At 38.3% G+C, this 18,953-nt stretch overlaps 1 protein-coding gene across 5 annotated transcripts in view; it reads right to left on the bottom strand.

The window, feature by feature from the left end:
- Positions 1 to 8,140: 8,140 nt before the first annotated feature.
- FNDC3A (fibronectin type III domain containing 3A) overlaps positions 8,141 to 18,953 on the bottom strand; it is a 115,074-nt gene continuing 104,261 nt past the window's right edge. For all 5 annotated transcript variants that reach the window (XM_070380318.1, XM_070380316.1, XM_070380317.1 and 2 more), the window contains 3 exons: positions 16,776 to 16,942; positions 15,462 to 15,589; positions 8,141 to 10,656 (listed from right to left, as the gene is read on the bottom strand). In XM_070380318.1, the coding sequence (XP_070236419.1) occupies positions 10,342 to 10,656; positions 15,462 to 15,589; positions 16,776 to 16,942 (610 nt within the window). In that variant the 3' untranslated portion in view covers positions 8,141 to 10,341. The remainder of the gene's footprint in view (positions 10,657 to 15,461; positions 15,590 to 16,775; positions 16,943 to 18,953) is intronic.

Here is an 18,953-nt window from a genome sequence, read left to right as displayed (position 1 = left end):
CAGGAGCACTGAAATAGTTTTGTGCGTGGTCAGGACTGGCTAAGATAACACTGAACTAAGAAAATGAATTTTAAAATTAATGTACAAAACCTGAATTTCGTTCTCTAAAGAGAACAAGATTTTCTTAACATATTGAACTGCTTTTGATAATTGTGCGTTTCCTTAAGTGTTCTGTATTTGTCATTGAGATACTTTTTTATCACTGGTTAAAACTTTTGATATTTCTGACAAACTGCCCAAAGATCAAATTCTAAATCAAGTTCATGTGACCTCAAGCTAAGTTTGAGGCTTTCCAAAGGGTCCCTGGAATACCTCAAATTATTGTCTCCACCTCAGAGGAATGTCAAGCTAATTAGGCTTGTTTGGTATGTTAAACTACATAAGACGCATTGTCAAATAAATGGTGATGAAATAGATTGTATCATAGAACTTCTTAGATTGTATGTATCGGTAAATTTTAATATACACATTTTAGAAAGTATGTGAGATTCCTAAAATTCTGATATATCCTGGTAAATTATAATGTTATAATTTTAGTAATTATTTTAAATTGTATGTCACAGAAGTAGCCAAGTGTCTTTTCATCCGCTTTGTAATCCTAATTGGTTGATGCCAAAGCAAAAAAGCATCTTTTTAATAGTTCAGTTCAGTTCAGTCGCTCAGTCATGTCCGACTCTTTGCGACCCCATGAATCGCAGCACACCAGGCCTCCCTGTCCATCACCAACTCCCGGAGTTCACTCAGACTCACGTCCATCGAGTCAGTGATGCCATCCAGCCATCTCATCCTCTGTCGTTCCCTTCTCCTCCTGCCCCCAATCCCTCCTAGCATCAAAGACTTTTCCAATGAGTCAACTCTTCGCATGAGGTGGCCAAAGTACTGGAGTTTCAGCTTTAGCATCATTCCTTTCAAAGAAATCCCAGGGCTGATCTCCTTCAGAATGGACTGGTTGGATCTCCTTGCAGTCCAACGGACTCTCAAGAGTCTTCTCCAACACCACAGTTCAAAAGCGTCAATTCTTTGGCGCTCAGCCTTCTTCACAGTCCAACTCTCACATCCATACATGACCACAGGAAAAACCATAGCCTTGACTAGATGGACCTTTGTTGGCAAAGTAATGTAATAGTTAGAGATGAGCAGTTGCTATTTATGGCTTTACAGTGGCTTTTGAATGACTCTGTAGCTATATTGGGGCTTCCCTGATAGCTAGCTGGTAAAGAATCCGCCTGCAATGCAGGAGACCCCGGTTTGATTCCTGGGTCAGGCAGATCCCCTGGAGAAGGGGTAGGCTACCCACTCCAGTATTCTTGGGCTTCCCTGGTGACTCAGTCATTAAAGAATCTGCCTGCAATGCAGAGACCTGGGTTTGATCCCTGGGTTGGGAAGATCCCCCAGAGGAGGGCACAGCAACCCAATCCAGTATTCTTGCCTGGAGAATCCCCATGGACAGAGGAGCCTGGAGGGAACATACAGTCCATGGGGGTTGCAAAGAGTTGGACATGACTGAGCGACTAAGCACAGCACACATAGCTATTTTGTAAAGAAGCAGGATTTCATCAGATTCAAATAGTTGTAGATAAAAAAAAAGAATTGATTAGAGATTCTAAGAATATTCATCACCTCCATTCAGTAATAAGTAGCCTGAACCATCTTCATCCTTTTTCCCACAAGATTCTGGAACTGACATTGACACTGGGGAATTGTAATAGGGAAGAACCTTTGTATTCTATTACAAATTAATCACTAAAGGGATGTTGCCTATAGGCTTAAATTATACATAAATGGCTCATTTCTGGGAACCCTGCCTCCCAGCTAATGAATATTGAGGTAAATACCTTTGTTCAGCTCACAGGAAACATCCTGACCAGGCCCACCTGTGAATGAATGCAGGCAGGAAGTAAGAAACACGTTCTCTCCAGCAGCTGGCCGGAACCAGGCAAGGTTTGACTTTATTCCCTTCCCTTTTAGTATAAGAGAAGCCTGAATCCCAACTCAGGCAAGATGGTTCTTTGGGACCCTAATCTGCTATCTTCTTTCTCGGTCTGCTGGCTTTCCAACTAAAGTCGCCGTTACTTGGCCCAACAACTGGTCTCTCAGTTTACTGACCTGTCGTGCAGCAAGCCCTGCGAGCTTGCACTCGGTAACACAATCAACAGGCTGACACCCCAAAGGCTGGGAGACACCTGGGGAATGGCATCGCGGAAAGCTCATTCTCTCATTGTCTGGCCTGGATCCAGGAAATTTGAGGACAAGGGCACCTGACTGGAGTGCCTGCATTATTCTGCACTTTGTCGTTTAGCTTAACGACTTATCTTGGCGCTCTTTCCAGATCAGTCAATGGGAGGCTACCTTAACTTCTTTTGCTATAGCTGCATATGGTATTCCATTGCGTCGGGTGTACAGTGTATTTAACTAGTCTCGCATGTTGCTCATTTAGGTCATTTCTGGTCTTTTGCTGGTACAAACGGGTCTGCAATGAATGGTGCTGTCCAGTGTGTCATGTCTGTAGATAAATATTTGTTAGTGGACGGCCTGCTCAAAGAGTGTAAACAAAAATTTAATTTCCCTTCATATGGAGTGTATAGCTTAAGCTCCACCAGCACGATCTTGTTTTTCTACAGTTATCAATGAATGGTGTGTAATCAAAGCTTTGCATTTTTGCCAGTGAGAATGAAAATGGTTTTTCTGGGTTTTTATTTTATGTTTCTTATTTCATTTCCATATTTCAGAACTTACATTTTCCTTATTAGAAAGATTAGCCCTTTTCTGGGATATTAGTGCAGATATTTCCTGGTTGGCTATTTGCTATAACTATTTTTGTTTACTGCTATACAGAAGTCTTTATTTTTATGGCATTAAAATGATCAGTTTTTGTGACTTCTATGTCTTGAGGCACAATTTGAAAGGCCACCACAAGTCCAAGATTATAAAGGAATTCTCCCATATCTTCTCATTTATTTTCATCATTTATATTTATAATCATTTGGAATTCATCCTGGTATAAGGTGTGAGATATGGCTCCAGCTTTAATTTTTAGGTGGCTACCCAGTTTTACCAATATCATTTGTTTTGGTGGTTTAGTCGCTAAGCTGTGTCTGACTCCTTGGGACCCCGTGGACTGTAGCCTGCCAGGCTTCTCTGTCCATAGAATTCTCCAGTCAAGACTACTGGAGTGGATTGCCATTTCTTCCTCCAGGGAGGAGTTGGATCTTCCCAACCCAGGGATTGAACCCATGTTTTCTGCTTGGCAGGCAGATTCTTTACCCATCGTTTGTTGACTTGTTCATTTTTACTCTACTGATTTGAGGTGCCAGCTTTATTAAGCACTAAATTCTTCTATGTACTTGGGTCTATGGGCTTTCCAGTCAGTTCCAAACAAATCTTTTCTGCTGGTATTACTAAGGCTTTATAATTTAGTGCAGCTAGTCCCCTCTCAGTGCTCTTTTTCAGCATTTTTCTATTTTTGTTTTCCCAAATGAATGACAGTGTACTTATTTACAGTAGATTTATACTATCTTTTAAAATTTGGTGTCCCTTTAAAATGTTATTGATGATAGTCGTAAACTGTGTGTGTTCTTTCTAGAATAATGTGTACTCCCTGGATCCTTTGTAGTTTTATACTTGTCACCCCTCTGAGGTAATTTTTAAAAAATTTTTTGGTTAATTCATTAGACTGCTTCACATCTCAGTTGCGGTACTCTGATCTTCATTGTTAAGTGGGCTCTAAAGTTGTGGCATGCGGGCTGTTACTCCTTGGCATGTGGAATCCTAGTTCCCCGACCAGGGATTGAACCCGTGTCCCCTGCATTGCAAGGTGGATTCTCAACCACTGGATCACCATGGAAGTCCCCCTCTGAGGTCATTTTGAGCCAGATTTACAATGATTGGAATCCATGTTGTTCATAGCATGACTGGATACTAGATTTCATGCTGGTTTTAAAGGTCTGAATCACATTTAGAGAATCATAAATTAATTCTATGAGTATTAGTACTTGAAAAAAGTGGAAGTCGCTCAGTCATGTCTGACTCTTTATGACCCCATGGACTGTAGCCTACCAGGTTCCTCTGTCCATGGAATTCTCCAGGCCAGAATACTGGAATGGGTAGCCGTTCCCTTCTCCAGGAGATCTTCCCAACCCAGGGATCGAACCTGGGTCTCCTGCATTGCAGGCAGGTTCTTCACCATCTGAGCCACCAGGGAAGCATTAATGCATGAATTTTCCTCACGATTTTTAGGTTGCTTTTCAGAATACAGGCTGTAAGGAAAAAGGTCTTATGCTACCCTATATGAACTTCTTACCGCACAGCTACTGTCATCGGTAAACTGAAACTGTAAAATGTAACTTCCTCTCCAACATCATGGGGTCATCCTAGAAACAGAGCTGGTAACTAGTGGGCAGGCCAAATCATTTAATAGCTATTAATGACATCCATAAAAGACTCCATTTTTCCAGGTACAACCCACCAACTAGAGGGGATGAGAACACCCAAGGACATCAGAGAAGTTGGAAAAGGAAGTGAGAAGTTGGTCTCTGTTCTTAAAAACGTGGACTTAATGACTAGGTCAAGTTATTTTATTGACTCAGTGTCCAGGATTCTCTAGTCATGTGCTATCTGTATATCAGTCTTTAGGAATGTCTTATAGTCCTTTCTAGAAATTGAGGTTAAAAAAGTCACTGAAAATGAACCATCTTAAAGTGAGCATTTCAGGGGTTTTTATTTTTGTTTATTTGACTGTGCCGGGTCTCAGTTGCAGCATGTGGGATCTAGTTTCCTGACCAGGGATCGAACCCAGGCCCCCTGCAATGGGGGCATGGAGTTTTAGCCACTGGACTGCCAGGGACTTTTAGCATAGTCACAATGCTGCACAACACCCACCTACTTCTGTCAAGTTCCAAACATTTCCCCAGTAAAACATCATACACGTTAAGCAGTTACTCTCCATCTCCTCCTTCCAGCTCCTGGCAACCACTCATCTTTCTATCTATATGGATTTATGTAGTCTTGATGTTTCCAATGAATAGAATCACACACGTGACCTGCTGTGTCTAGTTTCTTTCACTCAGCCTGTTTTCAAGTTTCACCCACGTTGTACTGAGTTGATCAAAAAGTTCGTTTTTCTGTTGGCACGGAGAAACCCAGATGAACTTTTTGGCCAACCCGATAGCTATATTTCCTTTTTGAACAAGTGAGCTTGTCTCACCTGTGGATGAATGAGTGTTTAAGAGAATGAGTTAAACCTAGGGCAGAGTGGGGGCTCAAAATGGGAATCAGTGTATCCAAGGATGAAATTTTGGAGGAAAGAAATTAGAGCTTTATGTTTGGTCTGAAATGCCTGTACCAGATTCTCTATGTACTTGGGACTACGGGCTTTCTATTCTTTTCTGTGTATGTGTGTGCTGGTATTATAAGTTCTTAAGGCTTTATAATTTAGTGCAGCTAATCCCCTCTCATTGCTCTTTTTCAGGGTTTTTCTGTTTTTGTTTTGTACCAGATTCTCCTAGTCTGATTTCCTTCTGTTCAGTTTTAAGAGGACTGTGAGCTGCTTTGGATGTGGTGAGGTGTTCAGCTTGACATTCAAGAAGTACTCAATAAATGCTATCATAAATGCAATTCAGTTCAGTTGAGTTGCTCAGTCGTGTCCGACTCTGTGACCCCATGAATCGCAGCAGACCAGGCCTCCCTGTCCATCACCAACTCCCGGAGTTCACTCAGACTCATGTCCATCAAGTCAGTGATGCCATCCAGCCATCTCATCCTCTGTCGTCCCCTTCTCCTCCTGCCCCCAATCCCTCCCAGCATCAGAGTCTTTTCCAGTGAGTCAACTCTTCACATGAGGTGGCCAAAGTACTGGAGTTTCAGCTTTAGCATCATTCCTTCCAAAGAACACCCAGGGTTGATCTCCTTTAGAATGGACTGGTTGGATCTCCTTGCAGTCCAAGGGATTCTCAAGAGTCTTCTCCAACACCACAGTTCAAAAGCATCAATTCTTTGGCGCTCAGCCTTCTTCACAGTCCAACTCTCACATCCATACATGACCACAGGAGAAACCATAGCCTTGACTGGACGGACCTTTGTTGGCAAAGTAATGTCTCTGCTTTTGAATATGCTATCTAGGTTGGTCGTAACTTTCCCTCCAAGGAGTAAGCATCTTTTAATTTCTTGGCTGCAATCACCATCTGAAGTGATTTTGGAGCCCCAAAAAATAAAGTCTGACACTGTTTCCCCATCTACTTCCCATGAAGTGATGGGACCAGATGCCATGATCTTTGTTTTCTGAATGTTGAGCTTTAAGCCAACTTTTTCACTCTCCTCTTTCACTTTCATCAAGAGGCTTTATAGTTCCTCTTTACTTTCTGCCATAAGGGTGGTGTCATCTGCATAGCTGAGGTTATTGATATTTCTCCCGGTAATCTTGATTCCAGCTTGTGCTTCCTCCAGCCCAGCGTTTCTCATGATGTACTCTGCATATAAGTTAAATAAGCAGGGTGACAATATACAGCCTTGACGTACTCCTTTTCCTATTTGGAACCAGTCTGTTATTCCATGTCCAGTTCTAACTGTTGCTTCCTGACCTGCATATAGGTTTCTCAAGAGGCAGGTCAGGTGGTCAGGTATTCCCATCTCTTTCAGAATTTTTTAATTAAAGTCAATTATTATCTTGATTTCCTTGAGTTTAGGGCTTCTCTGGGAGACAGCAGAGGATAGTGGTCAAGTTTGGGGCGCTAGACCAGTCACACGGATTCAAATATCTAATCTTGGGTTTCTCACTTATTAGCCATGTGCTCTTTAGCGATAATGCTCTGTGCCTGTTTATTATACTTAATGGAGCAATTAAGAGGACTGTGAAATAACTAAGGTAAAACACTGAATACAACATCTTTAACACACTAAGTGGTCAATAGATGCTATTATGATTTCAATGGGTCATGTGGCTTTAAACTGTTTTTGAAACTTTCCTCTTGGCAAATTTCCCACAGCATCCTGTTATATATAGGATGAAAAATAGTCCTTATAACATCTAAACATCTGAAGGCACCACTGCAGACACTGAAGGTCTGCTGACCCCAACTATTAAAATCTTAGTTCTTCTTTCAACTTCTCCTTTAAGAGAGTCAGGGAGAAAACAAATGAGTAGAGGGACACGTACAGATTATTCTCAACCTGTAGTATTTAAAGGCTTTCCTGGTGGCTCAGACAATAAAGAATCTACCTGCAATGTGGGAGACCCAGGCGTTTAAAAAACACAAAGCACTACCTATGGTCACCTATGTTGATGGTAGGTGTTTAGATTCTAGGATGACAAGTGTTGGGTTTAGGAGACCCATTTCCTTTTTGCAGTCTGTTTGCGTAACTGAGCCACCATAGACATGGGATCTTCCTGCAGAGAATCTGTTGATGATGTTAAGGTAGATACACGTGTTGGAAACCAACCCACAAAATGCTTAAGCACAACATGCAACATTCCTATTTCCAATCTATAGGGGGAAAAAAAAAGCGAGGTGCCGTGGAACCGTGAATCCAGCATCCTATTCTTCTCAAGGGTGGATTCCAACTCAGTGGCTTCCATGCAGCAATGCCCCTACGTCGTTTCTCCTCTTCCCCAGCCTAACATTTTAAACTTTCTCATGGTGCCTACCATTGCAGCAATTATAGATCCTCTTGGATTTTAAAAAGCCATGTATCCCTGGATGAGGTCTGTGGGATGGAAATTTTGAGATAAATGAGAAGGGATGTTGAATGTCCCGGTACCTGTGAGAACTTTATAGTATTAAGTAGGAGGGAATGTTGAACCTTCTGGTGGCAAGCAGACCTAGTTCTGGGCCCCTGTAGGTGGGAAAGAAGGCAAAGAATGCAGGATAGGTGAGGAGAGGTCCGATTTTCTTTCCAATGGGAAGTTTACCTCAGACCCATCTTTATTCATTAGATATCTTGTTTTCTTTATATATAGATATATAATGAATTGCACAAAATCAGCTCACTAGGATAAAACTTGACCTTCTTGAATACGGATCCTCTCCTGTTGAAGATTTAATTATTTTGGGAAAACTGTTGTAAGCCAATTGCAAGAAGGGAGACCTTAACATTTCATTCTCCAAAAGAGGCAGCAAATAATGTTTATGAATACAATAAACATATCTCAAAAAAAGAATGATACAACTTTTATTTTCCATGGATTTTAAAGATATTTTTGCTACATAGTTTATGTATTTTTATGAGATTATATTTTTTCATCTGTATGAAGTTCATCCTTACACAATTTTAAGGTGATATGTTTGGTAGTGTATCTATAATCTTTAAAAAGTTTAGAGTTTTTGGAATGTACAGTATATGAGGTAAAATCAAGATTACATTAAAAATTGTTTCTCCTCTGCACTCATTTTACAGTGAGGCTCAAATGGCAAGTACACTATTAAATGACATTTACTATCAAAAATAGGAGTTCATTTGAGATACTATGAAAAACATAAGCCACTGTAACTGCCACAGTGGCACATTTTACCATTTTAGACATTCAACTATATAGAAATCTCTGGGCTATTACACTCAAACTCATTTGTACTGCCACATGTGGCACTTTTAAGAAGTTTCTAGAAAACAATCACTGTTTCGGGGGACGTTATCAGCCTACATATAAGAGATTAAATTTAAATAAAATGTAAACATACAGTATTTTATAGTGACAGATCATTCTTACCACTTGGGAAGGCCAAGTTTATCCATTTCTTTTTTGAACAAAAGTTAATGTTTTTTTTCTACAGCACAGATCATTTGACATAAAACAATTACAATACATGCCCATTCTAATAGAAGAAATTCTTCAGAGATCTTCAAAGCACAAGACATACGTCCTTTTTTTCAAAGACTGACAGAAGTGCTTAGTAATCACTAAAATGCTAACCTCAGCAACTAAAAATTAGTGATTCACTATCCTAAAATTCAAATAATAAATTAAAAAGGCTAGTTACAAGTGTTTTACAGATAACAGATGTGATAAAACAAGAATTTTAGATAGTTTCATTACAAACTGTATTATTACTGGCAGTCATGGACATCTATGCAAGATGTACAATGTGATACTTGACAAGATTCAATCTGATCATCCAATAACTCACAAATGCAAGCTTACAAAACATTAATGAATTATGTAACTGCAAAGTGCTCTAATGCAACATTAACCACATGCAATCAACAACTGGAACAGTATCCAAACAGACATTACATTAAACATTAGTTTTTCAAGAAAGAAAGCAGCTTGAAGTTTACTGGTGCAAATTAATTTTGTCTTCAGATTTGGTGCCCCAAACAAAAAGGTTAGGTTTGATTATGAATTCTGATGGTGATGGCAGTAGTTATGGGAGAAGCAGCAAAACTTACGGGAGTTCTTCAAAATTAGCCTCTACCAGATAGATGGAGTGAGAGTGTATGTGTGTGTGTGTATATATTATATATATATATTTCTACACTTGGTATATATAAAGCCATATGTACGTGCATGTCCTTATACACACACGTATAGTTCAAAGGCTCAAAAATAAGTCTGAAATTCAGGATTGATTATGAATTACTTTTAAAAAGTTAACTATCTAAAAGCCCTCTGTTCTTTTCCATGTTTTCAAGACCTGAAGATGTGTTTCTGAGTAAACATTAAAATATTTTTAGGCCAAGTAAACTGTCTGTGCTTTCTTCAAGTGACTTATCTGTGAATTCATGAATATATACTTGTAATGAAGAACTCCACATTTATCAAACAAGAAGCTTTTTTCCATGCATATTCTTTCATCCAGTTTTTGTCTGCTAAGCCCCTCCAGTTATTCATCATAATCCCACTTACCAAATTAAGACAAATGAGGAGGTAGAAATATAGCACTAGATTGCTTTCACAGCATCATCATACTTTAACATTTTTATATAGCATGTTAGTGTGAATTTTAACCATTCTGAATTTTTCACTAGGTAATAATCTTTAGAACAAACAGATCAGGATGTCACTGTTACACTCATGCTGACTGGTCAAAATATCAATTATATATTGTATTGTTGCCTCTCAGAAATTTTGTTTCACAAGAAGGCATGTCAAAAAAAAAAAGAAAACAAGAAAGAAAGAAAAAAAAAAAAAGAGCCCCAACCAAACAAAAAGCCAAAAATTGCTATTTCTGTGGCTTGCATTCTAATAAGGTGCCAGCCTCTACCTAGCAATATAAAGCATTAAAAATGGCCAAAATGATGTACTAGAGTCTCAATGCCAGTGCTTAATGCCACTGTTTTTGTAAAAGCAATACAGAAATAATTTTAGTACATGACAAAATAAAAGGTAATATTAAAAATAAAGTTATATTTTCACTTGATTACAAAGTACTGAATGATAAAGGCAATCAAAATGGAAAAGAACGCGAAGAGCACAAGAATGACGGCTGCGCACTGCTCGTCGCTGAGCGCCCGCCCGGGGCTCGTGCTTTCCACAGTGTCTCTGCTGGCGCTGGCTGGTCGTTCAGTCCTCTGAGAGATGAAGAGCACTGTCGTGCTGTAGGGACCGACGAGGTCCTGATGCCCCGCGGGGTCTTGGCACTGGCGAATGGCACACACGCGGAAACGATATTCACAGTTCAGCTGAAGGCTTGAATACCGGAATGCAGAGTCAGGACCTCTGTAAATCTGATAGCAAGGCATGAGGAAAAGAAGAACTGTATGTGAAGGCTGGGTAGAAAATCTGTGTTAAAACTGGCTAGGTTTAGAGTTATTTTTGACATGGAAGCTTGTGAGAGCCACTGCCTGGCTCTTTTAAACGAGATTTTAAAATACCTACATATTAAAGAACTCAGCTGTTTGCTGTATAATGGCAGGGGAAATCTGAAGAGTCAGGGTGTGCTGTCTGCCCTCGCAGAGCTTACAGACCAGCTGAGAGGGAAGCTGTGCCCCCAGAGTAGCTACAGAATAAGCACAGTCAGTCCACAGCATTTCTCTGGTTTCACCAGATGTAAGAAGTCAAACTTGTGTGAAACCATTCCATGAAAAGAGGAAGTGTCTGATCTTCCTCTCCCATGGTATCTTTGTAAAACTGATTTTCTGTAATGTTTCCATCAGATGTGATGAATGAAACAATAAATGAAAAAGGAGAGCTCCCTACAGGTGTCTGTGGCAAATCATTTTCTTTAAAGTGAGAGACCACTTAGAACCAAAGAATTAGATCTTAAAACCCAAATCCTCTGCTCAATCCCCCAGAAGGGCAATAAGAAGAATGGAATTCCACAGATTTTCAAGGCAGAGTGCCAGGGGCTGCAGGGACTGGGCTCCGAGCTCTGCTCTACCCTGCACATGCCGTGATGGTGTGACAGCAGTCACCCTGTAATTACGAGAATGAGGTCAACTAACATGTTACAGCATAGTGCCCAGCATATAGCGAGTGCTCAGTATACGGAAGCTCTCACTTCCATTACTGAATCCCTTCACTCATTCGCTAAATGAAAAGACCAAGACTCAGTGCTTTCCCAGTTGAGATTCCCCAGCTAGTTGGTGGCTTACAAGTAAGGTCAAGCAATTTTAGCTGCCTTGTTTGTATCTGTGTTATAAATCTAAATTTTTACATACTGGTTTGCTCCCAAAGGAGCAAGGTACGATCTTTCCCTCAATTTTGTGCCTCTAGCATATAATAGGTACTTATTAATAAAAGGCCACTATAATAGTACTATGTATATATCAAATGTATATTGGTAGACACTAAAAAGATATATAAATGAATTTTTATTGAAAAATGAATCTTTAAAAAATGCTGAATATGCCTTAGTCCTGAAGATGCAGATGAGCATTTCAGGGAGTGGGAACATAGAAATGATTTATGTCTCAGTGATGGTAAAAGGATGAAGTTAAGTAAATCAGAACACTGTATTAGAAAGCAGTGTGAAACAATATACATACAGTGGGTCAATTTAGTAAAAGTTAAAAAATATGTATTTGTCCTATAGGTACAGTGAATGATACTCATTTTTGCCTTTGAAGTTTTCTTTACTTTCCATTTGTCTCCAAATGATCACGGTAAAATGATTTGGGAAAAAGCCTCAACAAATGGCATGAGGGTGACAGGTGAGGCGATTTGACACCGGGAAGAGGACCATGTTAAGACACTAACTGGAAACTTAGGGCCACTTTACTGTGTGTATTTAAACAGTGTTTAAGGAATCCTGATCATAAGGCTGAGTGAGGGATTGAGGGAACTGGGCATGACAGGGGCTCTTGGTGATAAAAGCACAAGCTTTCAAGTGAAAGTGTTAGTTGCTCAGTTGTGTCTGACTCTGCGACCCCATGGACTGTAACCTGCCAGGCTCCTCTGCCCATAGAATTCTCCAGGCAAGAGTACTGGAGTGGGCAGCCATTCCCTTGTCCAGGGGATCTTCCCGACCCAGGAATTGAACCAGGGTCTCCTGCATTGCGGGCGGATTCTGTACCAGCTATCAGGGAATTGTTTACGGATACCGAAGAGTTTATGATAGTGATAAATTAGGACGAAGCTGGAGAGAAGAGACTGGGAAGGAAGATGATAAGATCGTTTTGTTTTAGATGTTGGGAAGATGTCTAAACAGGGAGACATCCTATAGGTAACTGCAGATACAAGACTTCGCTGAATGTGAATAAGCAAGAGTTCCCCGTGGCAGGCAATGACCACTGAGAGAAACTATGTCCCTGATGACTGCATTAAGCTCCTGGATCAACCTGTCTACCTACAGGGTTCTCTGTAAGAGGATTTATACTTTATACGCCAATTTGAATTAATTTTCCTGGTACTTGTAACATTAATGAGCTTGGACACAAGAACTGTCTCAGGTATAGACTCCCAAATGGGAATTATCTACTTTGAAGGTGGTTCTACTGTCCCCCAATATTTTTACTTCACCCTGTTATGCCACTTGAAATGCTGCTTTGGTTAAAAAGCACTTGCTTTAAAAAATGTATACACTGCTGGGAGGATCAAAGAGCCAGCAGACACTTGACTTTTGATATGAATTTTCCCAAGCAAAAAGTTTTTCTCCTAATGCCCATAAGGTCAGTTATACTGTGGAGATGAGAGTTACAATGTATGTGAGGGAGGAAGGCAAGAGTCAGGGCAAGAGTGTAATTTTAGAGAACTAGGCCAAGCCTTGGTGAGGTGCTACTGAGTGGGAAGTCTGGTCAAAGCCAATGACTGACCAAACAGGGCAGAAAAGGAAGAAGATAAACAACTCTAAGTGCGGTCTAGGGTCAGAAGTACTAGTTGCTGCCACACTAATTTGCTTTCAGACCCCTCAAACCAGCAACATTACAGGTTAAATAGGTTTTTATAGGCTCGCCTAGAAAGTCAACCACCAACTTTTAAAAAAATAATCCCCTTCTTAAAAACATCAACAGTTCCTACTGCTGTAGAATAAAGACCCACCAAGACCTGGCCTCCTCCACTCCACACTCCATTCTTGAGCCTTATTCAACTCACACTTGAGAGGTAACCAGCCCCCTCAAGAGTCCCTTCAGTGATAATCCTTTTGGAAAACATTCTAAAGTCCCGGGTGGGGGCGGGAAATCATTCCTTTTTATAAAGTTATGTTTTATCTTTATTATGACCTTTTATTTGTTTGCTTACACAAAATGTCAATTATAGTATTTCTGCTTGCTTGCTAATGTGTAATAAATGGAAAATAAGAACAGTAATATTAATAATGTAGCCTCCTCAATTTCTTCATATGTAGTATTTAATACATATGTGTTGAAAATCAAGTAAATTTTAAGTAAAGTATTAAATTCCATGAATGAGATCAAACTCTTAAAAAATGACCTTCAAACTTTTGGTATTTGTCAGTAAATTATAAAATTATATAAACATTTAAAAGATTTAGATGAGCATATGTACATGCATATATATGATGAAGTTCTAAGGAAATCAGTTTTACAGTATGCTTACAATCTAAAGAGTGTTGATGGGGATAATTTAGCTTTTAAATTAGAATTAGCACTGCTGTTTCATGTAGTGATGTGTTCACATACTACTCAATATGGGATTCCTATTTCCTTTAAACATGTAGTGCAATTATATTTTCTTTAGTATTAATTTGATTTCTTCCTTGGAAGGAAACCTGCTTATCTGTAAATTATATTCAAATCCAATTATCATGTCAATTTGCAGATGACTTAATAAAGAAAACAACCACATTCCAAATTTAATCTGACCCTTTGGGGCCTTCTGTAATTTTGGTTAAGAAATTATGCTTCCATATTTAGCAAAACTTGAAAGGAAAAAATTATACCTATATTGAGAAGTAATCTATTATTAATAATTATAACAGCACAAGAATGAAATAAAATAGATGAATGACTGGTTTTTCTCCTGGGAAAAGAAAATACAAGGTAAGATACTAAATTGAAAACAACCCAGTTTAAAAGACCTCAAAAATCACGAAGTTTGACAGCAAAAAGGGAGAAGCAGATGAAATGCCTAAAAGAAATAAGGCCTTTGAGCTGCATAAAGACTTCTTTTATAAGTTATAATGAACACTGACAGCTCCTCACTTCATCGGCTATTCACTCTCTACCAGGAATCCGTCTTTGAAATTTCTTGGCTGGGAAGGGGATAGTTCCTCTAGGCTTCCATACAGCAACTCTGCACTCTAACTATGACTATTATCAACACTGTCCAAGCCTCCTCAGTGGTGTCTCTGCATCTGTCCTCATCCTACTCTAGTCACACTGACTTTGTGTCTGATCATGTAACTATTCTGGTCACAACCCTCCACTGGCTTCTCATTTCACGTGGAGTAAATGCAGAAGCGTGGCCTGTAACACCCTGCATGACCTCCATGCCACTCACAGACCCTCTCTGATTAACTCCCTGACCTCATCTATTATTCCTCCCTTTGGTCACACTGCCCCAGCCACAGTGACTTTCTTCTTGTCCATTAAATGTAACAAGCATGCTCCTACCTCAGGGCCTTTGCACCTACTGTTCCTGCTTTTTGGAACACTCTTCTCCCCATATTCACTTCCTTTGAGTCTCTGTTCAAATGTTACCTGCTGTCCTGTATGAAACAGCACTAGCTGTCCCTTACCCTAGTTCTCCCTACTCCTTTTATCCCGTTTTTTTTTTCTCCATTGTGCTCATCACTATCTAACACTGATACAGTGTTTAGTATCTCTTTTTTTCTGCTAGAATGTAAGCTGCATGAAGGCAAGGACTTTCTGTTCCGTGCATGTCCTGAGTGCCTGGCACAGAGTTCAATAAAGCCTATCAAATGAATGAATACTCTGTTTAAGTTCAGCTCATACCTAAAAGATTTTGCATCCTGATATACTGTGTAGTTACTAATCTTTGCAACACAGTAAGCACTGAACAAATGTCTTTGAATTAGGAAGATAAAGGTTAGTCAAATCTTGTACTGAAAACACGTTAAAGTGAAAAACGGTAAAAACATGTATCTATAGAATTATATTTTGACACATACCTGTTTGAACTCTGAATCTTTTCCCACCATAACCTGGAGACTGTAAATAACTGGATCACCTTTCATTGGCTGTAAACACTCCCATGTAATATCACAAATGTGATCATTTACTTTCTCTATTTTGGGGGCTGTAGAGAAGAAATATAAATAAAATCTGCTTGACTTTTCACTTGGCACGTCACACAGACATTTGTTTTAGTCAAAATCAACAGACTTTAAAACCTAGTTATAAACTTGAAGTAAGCATTAGTGAATGTTTGAAATTTGCCGAGAAATGGTCAATGGCTAACTCTTACTATCCTCCAGGCCATGCAATCTATAAGCATTACAATGCAGACTGATTAAAAGATCTGTCAAGAGAAGTACTGTTTTCACTGAGCTAAAAAGCTAGAGGTAGTTCTACAACATCTTTCATGGTACTTCAAAGAGCATAACTAGAACATGAAATTTTATAATTTAAGAAATTTCCTAAGAGAATGAGTTGAAAAACACCCCCAAATTCTTGACCACACATATGACTACCTCACTCAGTAGTAGGGTAGGTGGTGTTAAAACCAGCAATCTTCTTAAGGTTAAGAGACAACTAAACCAGATGAAGGAACGGAAAAATAACTTTGTGAAATCCATCAACATTATTAGAAGGCGTATTCAAGAACAATCTTGCTATTATGGGTCCAGTTAACAGATGGTGCTTTCAAGTATATGATCCAGGACACTGTACTAGAAGTGTTGTGATTTGTCCTCAGAGGGAAAGGAATTTTAGTTTTTTCTTGGCTAAATGCACAAAGTACAATACTTGTCAGGGTCATTGTAAAATAAGAACTCTGCTGAAATTAATCTTAAATATATAATACATGCACAAATGTGTGAATGTGTATGTAAATTTGACTTAAAAATTCAAATTAACTGAGTATTAGGTTTTACTAAAACAGATGACCTCTCCCCCTGAAATTCAAATGAATGAAATAGCAATGACTCAAAACAACAAGAATTGTGATTTTTTAAAAATAATAATAGTGAAAATGGTAAATGGCCCTATTAGAAAACCAGCCTATCTATTCAATTTAGTACTTATGTTTATTTAAAAGATGAGTGACAAAAAACAGCACTCATTATTACTATGCCAGATAAAATAGCTTTTATTATTAAGTGAAGCTCCCAGTAAGTAGGCTTGTCTAGCTCATTTCCTTTTTATAATTTAAATTTAGACACATACTAGATGATAAATTTTAATTGTACAAAAAGTACATTATGAAAGAGCATTTAAAATTAATTTACTATTAAAAGAAAGTAACTTGAGGATGGAGAACTTACCTTTCAGGGCAGCTGGGACAGATTTTGGAGTAGTGAAAATATATTCTTGGGAAAGAGGACCTTCCCCTGCTTCATTACAAGCTTGAATACAGAATTTATAGGACGTCGACTCGTTAAGTCTTTGTACTTTGTATGTATGACATGGACCTCTGTATAAGGATACAAACCTAAAATGGAAATGACTTATGAAAAATAAACCTTGACTACCTTATGAAAAATGTTTAAAAACCACTAAAGAAGAACAGTCCGGACACTATTTAGCAGCAGTAAGTTACCCCTAGAATTTAACGCCACAGTGTTTTGCCACTCAATAAATCCTTATTTTTCATCAGATGGAAATCACAGAATTAGTTAATTTCCCAATTTGCCATAGTTTCCTGAAAATTTATTGCAAAATTTCATATCCAATCACAGTAACTGTTTCTTTTTAGGCTTCTGGTATCGCTTTGCTTCTGACTGCTGTTTTTTAATGTATACATCTTAAAAGATACTCAGAACATCACAATTTTCATTATCAATTATTTCTAACTAGAGTTACAGGCATACAGTTTGTCACATAAAAAAGGTAATTCCCTTTCCTAGGCATAATTTTAATTGATTTAGTGAGGTTTTCTTAATATTTACCTAACAGTATGAGATAATATTGTATATAATTTCCCATAAATTATCCACTTGAACTGTTCAATGCAAAGCTTAGTGTCATATATGACATACATATGCTGAATGTTCTCCAAAATTTTAATTGGCTGTTTTAAAAATTTTTGGAAATTGAGGAATGAGTTCTACATTAGAACTTACGTAGTTCTAATAGTCTGAAAATTGTAGTTAGTTTAAAATGAAGGAATACTTAATGATCGTTAGTAACACTGTTTCCAAGAATTGGATAAGCCTTGCCTTTTGAATCTCCATTTTTTTTTTTTTTAAACTGAGAGGATTAAAAAACCAGTGGCAAAGCCACTGTTGTAAAAAGCTGAACCACAATAAAAAACCTGTGGTCAGGGCATAGATGAGGTAGCATTCTGACACAATCCCACACAAATGTAAAGAGCTGTGAAAAATCAAAGGAAAGTAACTAAAGAAAGATATTAAATTGATTTATGAAACCTATGTGGTAAATTTACAATATCATAAAACACTTTAATTTCTTTATTTTCCACGAAGACCATAAAGCCATACCCCACACCCTGCAACAGTTCTCTAGATGCCAGCTAAACATTAATCATGCTTAAAGTTCTACAATATAGAATAATATCTACAATAATATCTACAATATAGACTAATATCATCTATACTTCATAGAATCTTTGTTCTATTATTTTTCAACCAAATACCAATTAAATCTGTTTCTAGTAAATCTTGCACAACCCTAAATATGAATTAATTCACCTAACAATAACAACATATATTAAAGATAAATGGCTATACCAAAAACGTGCAGCAAGGCAAAAATCTTCCTTCCAGATATAAGGTTACAAAGAGTACACAAATTCTGCCAGGAGCAAAGGCTAACATTCAGAGAGGCACAGATTTCAGGAAATAAATGATCAATACTATTTGCTCTGTGTAATGCTCTTATGATTGATACAGGATGTTTAATTCTGTACGCTATTTTAAATGTATAATTATTTCTGATAGGGAGTACTGATATACAAGTACCCTGAGTATTCCATTATTGAATATTTGGCTGACATACAAACCCAATGCAAAAAAACAAAATAACCTAGGGAAAAATTGTCATTAGTACTCTGAATCTATCAGAGATACAAATTTATTTCTAACAAATTGAGTGAAACATAAAAAACAAAAACAAAACAGAATTCTTAAAAGATTAAAGTATCAACTGAGGAAGATATATGGCATTGTTTATTTTGGATTTAATATCAATATACTGCCCTGGATTGGATTTTGAATAATTTACACTAATTACTTTGAGTAACACTATAATTCAAATGCATGATTTAGTGGAATAAAACAGCACGCATTTAATGAGATGGCAAAGGACAGAACAGAGAAGAACCTGAGTAGCCAGGGGACTGGACTATTTATCAGAGGGTCTAAGATCTGATGGTGAGGAAGTGAACTCCTGCATTCACATGGTGTTCATGCCGTGAGTGTGTGGAGGGTGAGACATAACCCTCAAGGATTTCAAAAATCTTATGCCAATCAACTGTTTACTGT

The sequence above is a fragment of the Bos mutus genome, chromosome 12 (assembly GCF_027580195.1).
Source record: "Bos mutus isolate GX-2022 chromosome 12, NWIPB_WYAK_1.1, whole genome shotgun sequence".
In the NCBI taxonomy this organism is placed as follows: domain Eukaryota; kingdom Metazoa; phylum Chordata; class Mammalia; order Artiodactyla; family Bovidae; genus Bos; species Bos mutus.
The sequence above is the reverse complement of the archived record's forward strand: the minus strand, read 5'-3'. Positions and strand labels throughout refer to the sequence as shown.